The sequence below is a fragment of the Epinephelus moara genome, chromosome 10 (genome assembly GCF_006386435.1).
Source record: "Epinephelus moara isolate mb chromosome 10, YSFRI_EMoa_1.0, whole genome shotgun sequence".
Classification (NCBI taxonomy): Eukaryota; Metazoa; Chordata; class Actinopteri; order Perciformes; family Serranidae; genus Epinephelus; species Epinephelus moara.
Window position 1 is genome coordinate 31,779,656 of NC_065515.1, and position 13,532 is coordinate 31,793,187.

Consider the following 13,532-nt stretch of genomic DNA (forward strand, 5'->3'; position numbering starts at 1 on the left):
TTTTATTGTTTTTGAAAAAGTAGTATTTTTATGTGATCAGACTGGATCCCACAGGCTTTATCCAGGCAGAGAGCTTGCCTCACCAAATTACAGCTAACAAATTAGACCACTTGGCAACTTGCTGACTTGGAGGCTGAGAGCTTGACTTAAAGGAAGATGGCAGGTCTGTCAAAGCAGTCTACCTCATGGGAGTGGGGCAGTATAAAACCCCAACCTCAACACACATACACACGCACACACACACACACACACACAGCTCTCCTCACTGACAGACAAGTCAGAGACATTTAAGAGAAGGCGATAAATGTTACACATGCTTTGTAATCCCTATCATGATACGCACTTTTAGTTTAATTGTTTACAAAAGAGAATTATTTTAATTTGGAGCTTGTGGTAATTTTTGAAATGGAGGTTTAAAAACTGATAAATAATAAATATCTGATAACAGCGGCAGCAAAAACGGTGTGATTGTTTCCTGCATTCTAGTGACTTTTGAAGAATGAAAATAATGAAATACTCTGCAGCACCAATTATGTTAAATACTTTTAATTTGGTTTAGATTTTTGTATGACCCTCGTACTCCGGAAGAGTATAATGAGGGGAAGGGAGGCCAGGCTGTAGGCTTGGTTTACACCAGGGATCCACAGCTGGCTGTGTTCCCTGGCCCACACACCTCTGGGTACTTGATGCCTAAGCAAGGTGAGATGGGATGTTCACGGTTTGTGGAAGACAGCTGGGTACCCCGCTGTGGAGAAGGAGGGCAAGCCAGCCCCCCACAACCCCTGAGGTACTCCCCAATCCCCTGCTAGAGCGTCCCATCCGACTTACGAGGAACATGGTCAGCATGGAGATGAGGTGTCCACCTGCAGCAGCACATGCAGGCCTGACGGGCGCCCATCTCTGGGAGACAGGGGAAATCTTTTAGGGTTGCAATGCTTGGCTTAAACACACTATACAGTGCCAGAGACAGACTGTACAAACTAAAAGATAAAGGGTGTGAAAATTTGTCATGAATCTGGAGAAATATGGGTGAATTGTAACCCTGGGAGGAAGATGAGAGAGAGAAATGAAACACGGAAGTCCCCTGGGAAAATCGGGAAGGATGGCAGGTGCCATCTACTATAGCCAAACCTTGTTTTACTGACTGTCAGGAAATAGTGATTGCTTTCAGTTATTTAATAGCTTAAATAACTGTCTTAATATCAGCATCAGCACTCACAGTATCTGAAGCTTTGAACAATTCTTTTCCCCCAAAAAATTATGTCTTAAAACCTGGAGTATGTTCCTGACATAATCATAATTGCAATCTGTCTTAAGGTGCTGGTAGTTAATTTTTGTTCTTCCACAGCTTGATTTAAAAAAAAAACTCCCCATGGTGAAATAACTTCTCAGCCCCTCTATCTCCTTTCCATTTGTTTATTCCTCCTTAATAATTAGACTGTCCCTTAAACAGAAGCATGAAGTGATAAGTTAGTGTGTAGTGTAGGCTCACATCTTTCTGTGTTTGAAAACCTTGTATAAACCAAAATCTCTGCACTATTAAAAAACAAGTTACAGAGCTCGTCAAGCAGGATGAACTTTTCACCTAACAAATAAATTAGTAGACTACAGCTGTGAAGGTGGAAACATCGGTGTTATGTGCTTATCCACTAGGGGGTGTGGCATCCCCACAGGATACATATTGAGGATTTGCTGCTTCCCAGTAGAAGCCAGTCAGATGGAAAGCAGAATCTTTTAAACTTACAGTTACATTTATGGATTTCTTCAGTCATTGTGAAGTTTGTTTTACTGGTTCTGACTTTTTTAAAGAAAAAAATATTGGCACCACAACTGAAGGTTGGATTGCCACCAGAGGTTGGTGCAGACATGCCAGTGTGTAGCAGCTTTTGGACAGTTCATAATCTGGTAACACTTTGAAAGCTGCGTGCACCTAGAGCTGTTTATCATGTGTATGTAACACTGTGGTTCAACCTTTTAAACAGTACTGACATCAGGGAAATGGACTTAAATCAAGTATAAATAAAAGGAAGGAGTCCTTTTTTCATTCCTGTTTTGCTTTCTCTCTGTTTGCTCCAGATAAGCAGGTCTACATCACAGTGGCAGTGGACCTGGTGGTCACCGAGGTGTTGGAGCCAGTTCGCTTCCTGCTGGAAACTCTGGTCAGGGTATATCCGTCAAATGAACGCTTCTGGTACTTCAGCCGCAAGACCTTCAGTGAGACCTTCTACCTCAAACTCAGACAGGTATCTAGTGTTGTCACGATACCAAAATCTTTGTTTCGGTACCAATACCAATATGAATTTCGATACTTTTCGATACTCTTTCAGTACTTTCCCTAAGGAAAAGTCCTTTTGGATACAAACCTTTAGAACAATAAATAGTAGGGGTGTAACGATACCAAAAAAATCATGGTTCGGTAAGTACCTCGGTACGGACGTCACGGTTTGGTAACTCAAATGTTCCACCAAGTTTGTGTTGTCTCGTGTTGTCTCCCTTTGCGAGGCAGACTTTCTCTTGTCTTTTTTCATGTGCGCCAGCTACGGATGTTGATACAGGTGTTGTCATACACACCACTTGCGCAATATGTGCTCCAATAGGAACAAGGAAGGCGTTTGTGTGCATAAATGAATTAAATAAATTAATGAATTGAATCAATTTAAAAAGTACCGGTATTTTCCAAATGCAGTATAGTACCGTTTGGAATACTCTAGTACCGCGGTACTATTTTAGTACCGGTATACCGTGCAACACTACAGGTATCTGTGCAGCAACTATTACAGCCTTCACAGAACCCATTTTCATAACTTTACATACACCACTGTATTTGTTGTTTAGTGGAAACAGATAACATTTCAGGTCAGCAGCATTAACTTCACCCTCTACTCTTTCGCCGGTGGTTTCTGATGTGGACAATATGTCAGAGTCTCTTGCTTGAAGAGTTACAAAATGATCTATTGAGCTAAATAGGCAGTATGTTTCAATAGTGTGTAACTGTTAGCTAACTAGTTTACCTCACTGTTATGGATAAGTGCAACATAGTGATTTAGCATTAGCTAACTGACATGATTGCACAACAAAAACATATTAATTGGCAGCCCTTATGCAGTAACTCTGAGGAGCCCCTAAGAGTCGTAGACCCCCAGTTGGAGACCCAGGTCTTAGATGGTTCGTAGGTATATTTGAGTTTGTTAGGATCTAGTTTGTTGGCTCATTTATAGCTTGTCTGTAGATGGTGCTTCATTGATTGATTGTGGGGTAGGGCAATACTATGCATTTGGATTTTGTGAGGTTTTGCCATCCTGTTTTATAATATATCTGGGTGTAGTAAGACAGTTGCAAAACACTGAGCAGTGCTGCTTTATGGCCACATTGAATTTCTTTGTATGATTTTTGTATCTCTGATGAAGATTTTTTTAAGTAAAAAAGACATCCCTCTTTTTTTATTTATACAGTAACAGTCTCTCAATTGAGAGAAACTCAGAGAACTGCCTATAGAGAAGAGAACTTCCTATATCACAATATATATTAATATCACCATGGGAATATTGTGTTGCCCTCGAATTATTATTATTATTATTATTATTATTAATCCATGATCAAGTAAGTGGTTAAGTATTTGCCCAAAAGTTTAGCATTTAATCTAATTTGTTGACATAGCTTGACTAATATCTGAAATTACATGTGGTAGTGGTTCATTTATGTGAAAATTATGAAAACAACACCTGATATTATTTGTCAATGTACACAGTAGAATTATATCATGCTTCACCCACAGTGTTCCCTCCCACTGTCCCGCAAACAAACAAAATTTAATGACACAAATACATGAACTCAGGGAGTCTCAGGAGGGACCTCTGGCACCGAAAAGTTTCAGCCATATTGCTTTCACATGGTTATTTAAGTCAAGTCAAGTTTATTGATATGGTCTAACATCACATATGTCTCAGAGGGCTTCACAGTGGCATCACTACCCAACTCAACCTCAGTTGCAGAGACAAGGGAAAAGTAGAGCTGGTAGATGGGCAGCTTGGAGGAGCTGTGGAGTGAAGGAGGAGGTCAGAGCGGGCATTTGGAGGCGTGGTGGTATGTCTGTGACCAGTGAAATGCTGTGCCCAAGAGAGCTGAAACACTTGGGTCGTCGTAAGAGCTACAGATATGTGCCAAAAGATGCAAATCTCTCACCAGCTGACTTCCATTCCTCTCTTTCCATCTGTGCATCTCCCACTTTTGCATCCTCGTTTTGTCTGCCTGTCTCTCATTGTCAAGCTGGCGCATTGATGCTCAACATGTTCTTCCCTCCCCCTCCTCCATCTCAATTTCTGTGGCAGATCTCTTTGTACTTAAAGTATGGGATGTAAGGATGTGTACTGTTTGGATGTGTATGCTCAAATCCTCACCTTTGCACAAGTCAGCAACTCAAATGTTAAAAAATCAGTAGCAACTGTTCTTAACCCCAACTTGGTTGTCATAGTTATCCTGTGAGCTGATGTCTGGCATCTGAATAGTAGTCACCACAATCCACTGATGTGATTGTTTTTGTTGACAGCAGCAGATAAACTGTGTCCTTCTTGTATCTTACTGTTGATATGTATGGCACTCTAAAATGTTTGCCCCTTTTGAGTTTCCACACAACTTGTCTGATTAAAAAGTGCTGAGAGAGAGAGTGAAGAACGCGCATGCACTTACCTCCCACCAACACAAGGACACCCAGCCCGAGCAGTTTGCTGCAGGTGCTTAAAAAATACAGTTAAGCTGTAAGCTTCCTCTTTCCTGTTAAAACGCAGATCTCCTTTAGTAGGCCGTGGGGAGTTGGCAAAGCAGTGGAGTGTGGGGAAGCTTTGGATTGTAGGGAGCTAATAAGAGGCTCTGTCTCATTATTGGCATGTGGGTAATTAACAGCGGCGGTCTGACTCGTCCGCCTGATTGCCTCTCTAGTTATCTCCTCAGTAAATGGAAGTGGTGCTGTGGTTAAGAGCTAATTAAAAGATAATATTGTGTGGAGGTTTTTGTGGAAGATGGTAATCAGAGGTGATACACGCACATATAAAATATGTAGTCCTATTGTCTTATTTTGCCAAAAACTTTCATTAGCCAGCTGAAGTACCAGGAAGTCATTATCTGTGCTGACTTCTCAGAATGTTTTTTGCATCTGCTTCACTAGGAAATGTATTCGGTGTCTGCTTTACTGGGAAACAAACCTACCAGGGCTGTAGGCTAGATCATCTGTGTCAAGCCCAAGTTGATTTCAAGATTGAGCCCTGTCAAGTCCAGACCAGATTTAAGCAGGGTTGAAACTAAATGAAGACTGGGACTGAAGAAAATTTTGTGTCCATGCAATATAATAAAGATTTAGAACTTTCGAATACATCAGCAGATATCTAAGCATAAAATATCTGCAGGAGGTGGACATGTCAGCCCCTTACACACGTTTCAGCAAGTGATTTTTTTCTGATGCTGGAAAATAGAATTAAAAAAATCAATAAATTGTCAATTAACAGCTTTCAAGATGAGCTACTGAAAGCTTGAGCTAGTATTAGAAGTTGATGGTAGCAACTACAGAGTGTTACAAGTGGTTTTCGAGGGCCCTTGTTAAACATGAGCAGTTAAAAGTTTCTTTGAAAGAGAAATTGGTTTTGCTACAAAGGCATTAATTGTTAAGGCAGTTTTTTTATTTTGAGGTAAAATGGCATTCATCTCACAGAATAACATACAGCAAAGAGAACTGTTTTTTTCTTTATGTAAAAACAAAAAAGCGTTTTCATTTTCTTCTCCAAATAAAAAACAAAAACAACAATATAAAAATATTGGTATCATTATCAGCCTACAACTCAAAATCGGTGCATCTCTAGATTTTTCCATTGAATTTTCAATTATTGCAGAAAATAAGCTTTGTGTAAACAAAGGTTTGTGATACCTACATGTTTTGTTCAGCACGATAACCCTCATACTTGAACGCCACTTCTATGATCTTTGAAGCGTAAATGTAGTCGATAGAAGTAAAAAGCAAATGTTAGGCTATAAGCAAACCACACTATGGTCACATGACTTAAAGTCACCACTACAGCAAGGCTGTAAAGGTTTTTTAGCCACTTGTTAGCAACTACCTTCTCTAAAACACTTTAAAGCTTCAAAATTCACTGATGTATTTTATGTCAGAGAGTAAAATGTGAATGTCTCTTAAGCTTGTGTTAACTACAGACCTTATTTCAGGCATCTAACCAACAACCCATTAAAAAAACACAATAGACTTCAAGACGAGTGAAGTGGGAGCGCTAAAATGCCAACTCATTTCCGGGTTTTAGGACTCATTCCTGCACCACTCTATTCTAAATCCACAATTGATGATGCTGTGTTTGTACAGTGGGCCGTCTTTGGCCACAGTTTTATCAGTGTTGTTAATAATTCATCCTGTAGGGTTAACAATTCACCATAAGCCATAGCAAAGCCAACGTGTTACCTAAGCCTCCTTAGATTTTCTCTAAAAATAGGCCAGGCTTGATATTCTCTCCCAATTTCTGCTCTCATCACTGACTTGAGTTAGTCATTAGACGCCATGCGAGTGGGCAGATCAATGCAGCTCATTGATCCACTCTACCAGGTGGAGGAGAGAGAGGCAACAGCACTACAGTAATTGAATAGACCAGAAATAAACATCAGTAGCTTATGACACCCAAGGTCAAGTCTGCTGGTGTCTTTGTTCTCTTGTGTGTTTCTTCAGTCTATTGTTATGGATTTAAGGAGTAAAAGCTGTATTAAGCAATTTTTACACCCTAAACTGACTTGTTGCAGTGATCATTGTTACACGTCAGCAGTTTTCAAGTTCATATTGCTGAAGTGTTGGCTAACACTTTCAGATTGGTGCCAGCTCAGCTGAAACAGAGTAGTAGTCCCAATGTAGATCTCTCTACCTGTCAAATGCAAGTCAAGTACATATTTACTACGGCCCTACTTGAGCATCTATGGCACATGGTCTAAAATGCATTTAGGGGTTGTCCAACTCTATTTTGCTTGTAATCTGGGCGCAAAGGAAAGTGCAAGGGGCAACAAAGTTGTATTTAGGCCTTTAAAGATCTAGTTAGTTTTCCTCATCTAGCACTGAGGATTGCAGGTTGCAATCAGCCGAAACTTCTCCTGGTTAGAATTCCTTCAGTGTGAGCCTTGAGCTGAATTATCTGCAGGGATTCTTTATCTCTCTAAAACAAAGTGATCAGGTGATTTAAACTGATGAAAACACTGAATAAAGCAGTTTCACGTAAATAAAAACTCTTCTGACACTCGCAAAAGAGTTTCTGAGTACGATGGCCAACGCAAAGATGTCAATTGCCCTATCTAGAGCCAGTGTTTGGTTTGTCTGTTCTGGGCTACAGTACAAAAAAAGGCAATGCAACATGGTGATTTCCACGGACAAGGACCTGCTACCTGTGTAGTTATAAACGTCTCATTTTAGGGTAACGAAAACACAATGACTCATATTTTCAGGTGATTATACACTAAAGAAAACATACTTATATGTCTGCCAATATATCCCCCTAAATCCGACACCCTGGATCTTTAATTAATTAAAGGTGTGTTTTGCATACACGAAAAAATAAACATAAAAACATCAAATCAACCAGTCCAAGTGTCATTTCACAGTCTGGCACCTGGCGCACTGCTATTTAAATGGCGGATTCTGCAAATAGAATAGAGAATAGAGTGATATTTTGTAGAGAGTAATGCAGTAAGAGCAGTAATGCCTCAACAACAAATATCATGGGACATTTGAGCAGCAAAACTAAAAACTGTAGTTGTAAACTTGACAGAGGAAACAAAATTAAGATTTTAGCTTCTGAAATAATCAATGAAATTATGCTGCTTCTCGTGCGTAAATGCACACAGCGTCTCTTATAATGGGGGGTTTGTTAGGAAGCAGCAGTTGACAGCGGCTCTGCTGTGCTCTCTGCTATGTTCACATTTAAAAGAATGATATTTTCCTTATTAATGACTTATTATTTCACCCTCCGGCTACCTATCCACCCATCCCTGTGTGTTCAACAAGCAAGCGTGTAGTGAGCCTTTGTAAACACATCTTACTATCTGAATAACTGAAGATGGTATATCTGAAAATGCTTTACCATTCTGACTTTAGATCCGGTTTTTGTCGGTCAACGGTGCACCTCATTTAATACCTACAGGCCATGGGTGCAAGTACATGTGCAGCTTACACAACGTGGGTGCTGGCTGTGAAAATGACAACGGTGTTCGTCTAAAACTAGTATTGACAGTTGTGCTTTGCATTGGTTTGTGCGAGGTGTAAGATATGGCCCCTAGAGTTTTATCCCCAACTCCTCCCATCTCGACACAGAACTTCATACATAATGCAAAATGCATTTCATAACTGAAAAGGAGCCGGGATAAAATCTTAGATGAAAGAAATATAAACAGGAAGTTTGCCAAGTCTTTCAACAACCATATGCCACCAAAAATCAGCCTGTTGTGAAAACTCACCCACTTACAATCAATGACATTTGGCTGAAAGATTTCCATGAAATTTGTGAGTTAATTCTGTACCGTTTTTCTATATTTTACATTTTCCTGCCCGTCATCATTTTACACTGGGCAGGTAGTGCACATTCAGCATGTGGGAGCTTGTTAGCTATCGGTGTCTGTCTGTGGTTTTATGTGGCTTCCTTTGTTCACCCCTGTGACTTCCACTAGGTCGGCTTAATTGAGGGGCTGGCCTGCCGACTCCTGGCATCCCATCTAAGTTGAGGCACACCAGGCTCTCTGCTGCTGAAGGTGGTGCTAAGCCCCCGGTTCCTCATGCCTGGCACTTTTCCCTTTATTGGTGTAACCTGACAGGACAGTGAGCTCTGGCCTGTCCACCTGCTGGATTGATTCAGACAGCTGGTCAATGTCAGGTCTAAGGCTAGTCATACTGATTGCCTTGTTGAGATTGACCCTCACTGTCAATCTGATACTGAGTCAAGAATACCTGCAGGTTTTCTCTGCGGGGAAAAGAGAGTGGATGGTACATTGGTTGGAGGAACTCTGGTGCTTCTTCAGCTGCCGTGATATAATCCACGTCCTCAACTCTGCATATGAACACTTTAACACTGGATGATCCTCCTCATAGCTTTCCTGTGCTTGAAGGGATCAGTCATCTGCATATGTAAAAGTGTTTAATGCTCATCATTGTGCATAAACCGAGCCTCTCGAGCCCCTGTAGCATCTGATTGTCTCCTGGCGCTGATGTACCCTAGTTGAGTCAATGTGTCTGTGAATTACTGTAACTTGTTGGCTGCTCACATGCAGTAGATGATTTAAGAGAATGACTTTGCAGAAAATAAGCATCTCTGTGTTAACTAGCAATATCTAAGTTTGCTCAATGACGTCTTTTTTCTCTAAGATTGATAATTTTCTAATTTTCAAAACTGATTTCTGATTGTGTGTGTGTGTATGTGTGTGTGTACAGCAGGCACCAGAGAGGGTGGGTCAGAGCGACGCTGTGTATGAAGTGGTGAGTCTTCAGAGGGAGGCAGAGAGAAGCAATGAAGGACGACTGGCCTCGCCCACTGAGGAAGAGGAGGCTGATGAAGGTATGGGTGTCTCTCTCGCTCTCTCTGCAGTTGTTTCGTTTCCACCCCTCTTACTCTTACAGTTAATCATATACAACATACACTGTAGTAAGCCACAGTACAAATTCTTAAAATCTTTAAAAAGCCAGTTATGCCCTCTCTGTCTCTGTGCATCGCTGATAAGATGCCAGAATTCTTCATCAACATGCCTTTCCCCAAATATACACACATATATATACACACTCGCATGCATGCACGAGCCACATCTCAACGTAATTCGTCTTCCAAATCTTGCATGATTGAAAAATGTGACCTCACATTGTGCAGCGCTGTACCCCCGTATCCCTCCCTGCCTGTAATATCAGAGAAAAACAAGACGCCTCTGTGAACATTCACGGCCACAAAAAAAGAAAATAATTGCTTTACCACAAATAGCTTGTCGGGGGGAGCATTCGCTTTACATTCCCCGTACCCAGCACCTTTTTCTCTGGGTGGCATGAACACCTCATCTGAATGAGATCATATGTCCAGATATTCAGTTTGAAATAGAGGTTTACCAACACACACCTACTCTTTTGGCAGCAATGCCTTGTCACAAGCGCACGTGTGCTGTTTATTGGCTGACATGAATCAACAGTGAAGTTTCATTTTGTTAAAGCACATAAACATTGGCAGAGATGCATGTACTTGTGTGTTTGACCATGTGTTTATGTGGGTCATGTGTAAGCGATTGTGGCAGGGCATGTGATAACAGTGATGTGTATAGATTAAGGGGAATAACTTGTGTGTGTGTGTGTGTGTGTGTGTTTTTATATGTGAAAGAAAAGGCATGTAGTCTGTGTGCTCTACAACAGAATGTGTGTGTGCATGTTATATCGTGAGCAGCAATGATAGAGCAGCAATGGCAGAATCTCAGGGGTTTTGACAGCTACTTGTGTGATTATGCATGCTTCTGTGTATGCGCTCATGCGTTAAGCAAAAGTGGTTTTGTGTAGAGCCTGGTCCAGTCCTGTATAGACTTGTTATCTCATAGCACTACAGCAATGTCAAACTACCATCAAACAACTCCCTTGTGACCTTTTTGGGTGAAATTCTTTGTCAGTCAAGCAGACCAGTGATCTCCCTAACCAGCCAGATAGCGCCAGATGTAAATGTGGCAGCAGTATGAAAGAAAAATACAAAAAAAAAAAAAGTTCCAAACCTAGCTTGTAACAGCTGCATTGATGTAAACTGATAATTTGGCACCAATCTCCATCAATCAGAATATATGTCTTATGAAACCATGTTACTTCCAGTTTCCTGGAAGTGACTTGATTAAGACACCGAATTAAATTCAAACATAACCAGTTAAGGTGAGAAGCCACCAGAGCAGAGTGGATATTTTAAGTTCAATAATGACAGCTCTGTCAGAGGGATGGAGGCCAAACAGCAGTAACATTAAGAGCACCAACACTAGCTGTTAGACTCCAGTGGTTTTCAAGAATGACCCAGTTTCAGCTCACTAATATAAACAGGACTGGCATTTCCACCTGACTCCTGGCTCGGCTGTGCAGGTGTTGCAGATTAGGCCTGGCCACAGTTCACACTGCACGCTTCATGATGTTGTTTTGGATAGAGGTGCACATTTCCGTGTTAATATAGTGTGTGTGTGTGTGTGTGTGTGTGTGTGTGTGTGTGTGTGTACATGCGTGCATCCCTATGTCACTTCGGAGGATTTTCTCATTCCACGTTTCACAGTGTGTGGAATATCGCTTTATAGCAGCTAAATGAATTTAAATTGAGATCATCCTGTCGACTGAAATATTTAAAATGACTGTATCCTTTATTTCATATATGCTAATACAAAGAAATAGCTTTACACTTTGCAGGTTTCTGAGTCACATTTTATCATGTAAACATGAATATAAAATATAAACTTAGAATAAAGCACCACTTATTTAAAATGAAGTCAAAACATTTGTTGAAATATTGTGATACAGCAACACGGGAACATCTAACATATATAATTCACTTACTCTTCGTTTACTCTCGTGCTCAGTGTGTACTATGTGCTGGACATACCATGTAAAGCTCTGTGGACTGTGTGTGTGTTTGTTCCAGTGGGCGGTTTCTGTGTGGTGATCAGTTCATCTCTCCAGCAGCAGAGCGGGCCAGACGGTCAATTAGTGCTCCTGCATCTAAACACAAGTGGTTCACTGTGCTGATTGCCTCTTGTCTGCCTCACGAACTGCCAGACAGTAGAACAGCAATAATGGAAAGTGTAGGCACCGCACAGGCACTTTTCCTCTATTTGACTGTGTAGCATCAATATTAACAGGTTTGAAAATGTACAATGCAGCACAGAGTTCCCCGACATATACGTAAAAAAGGTTTAGTGATGCGTATGTCTAATTCCAGCGGATTGATGGCTCTCACATAGCTGCCACTCTAATCCTTAAGATCGCCATCACATGTCCCCTCTTGTCTTTGACTGAGAGCTTAAACACAAAGACAGCTCCACACATTCGGGTTCAGACAGTTAAAGGTTTATATTCTGATGTGGACAAAGGTTAGAGATATCAGGAATGATCTGTTTTTGCTCTAAATGTTTGTTAATATAACACAATATATTAATGTGTTTGTGTTTCCCACAGATAGCGACAGTGAAATCTCCAGCGGGACAGGAGACGTTTCCAAAGACTGTCCTGAGAAAATCCTGGAGTCCTGGGGAGGAATCCTCACCAGATGGTAAGGCCTCAAAAGAGAGAGGAAGTCTGAGAAATTTGGAAATTGAGAATGATTAAAATTTAGATGAAATTAGATGTTGTAAGACAGTTGGAAGCTGGACAGAGGAAGGGAGGGAGACACAGGGGTAAGGAGGGGGACAAATGAAATACAGGAGAGGAATTTGAGTTGTGGATTTGTATACAGCTGGACGATCTGAAAAAAAAAAATAGTGGAGAAATGGAGGGAGATGGACAAAGACTACTGTCCTGAGTCAGAATTAACCCTCAAATAAAAACCTTTTGTTCAGAAGCCGCATTTAAGATTGACTTTGTGAATTTCTGTGGAGAATCAGGTGTTTCTAGCTGTACCAAAAATATATTTTGGGTAAAAGTTAAAAACAATTGCCCAAACATCTAGAGTAATAATAATAAAAATCAATCAATCACACATGTGTTTAACTTTAGAGAAACATGGGAAATTTGAAGCTGAAAAACAGTAACTTTAAAGAGTAACTTAACCCCCAACACACTTTTTGTGTGTATATTTGTATTTAGTAGTGTTGTCCAAATCCAAATTTTAGTGCAAAATACTAGAATTCTGTATGTGTTAGAAATATGCATAGCGACTGCTCTCTGCTGGTTGAACCTTGACTCTTGCAATTAAATTTTGCTATTGACTGATCTGGTGGCAGGTGACATATATGGTGGCAGCCATCTTCACCTACAAAGGCACCCTCCTAGCCCCCTCCACTCCTCAGCGGCATGGAGGTCTAACTTGGTGTGTCTTAACCCCCCCTACTGGGGGAATTGGACTTGATCATGAAAAAGTTAGCGTGTCAAAACAGCGAAGCTCTGACGTTGTGACGCTAATGGGACAGTAGTATTTCTCAGGGAGAGAGAGACAAAGCTGTCACGGATATAGCTTTCCTCAAAGTGAATAAACTCTAGCTAGAGGGCCAGTAACCACGGTATTGTGGTATTTGGGGAAACAAAATACACAAAAACCTGGCATGATGTTGCTAACTAGCTGACTCAATCTTGGCTCTGTGCCGCTAAAAGATGCAGATTGATTGATGGGTGCATGTTGTGATATTATTGGTTGAATTTAACTGGTACTTACTTACTTACTTTTACGGAAGAAAACAATTGGATTTGATTTAAGAAAACACAGAAATTATGTTTTAAGAAAGAAAAAAAAAAAATTGGCATATAATAAACGTGCAAAATATGGCCAGGGATGTTATTATGAAACATTCAAAAAGGTCCATGA

The 13,532-nt window shown here is 40.7% G+C and overlaps 1 protein-coding gene across 2 annotated transcripts in view; it reads left to right on the forward strand.

Moving 5' to 3' along the window:
* rabgap1l (RAB GTPase activating protein 1-like) overlaps window positions 1-13,532 on the forward strand; it is a 134,233-nt gene that overhangs the window by 17,716 nt on the left and 102,985 nt on the right. For both annotated transcript variants that reach the window (XM_050055881.1, XM_050055882.1), the window contains exons 10-12: window positions 2,077-2,243; window positions 9,455-9,578; window positions 12,191-12,284. In XM_050055881.1, the coding sequence (XP_049911838.1) occupies window positions 2,077-2,243; window positions 9,455-9,578; window positions 12,191-12,284 (385 nt within the window). The remainder of the gene's footprint in view (window positions 1-2,076; window positions 2,244-9,454; window positions 9,579-12,190; window positions 12,285-13,532) is intronic.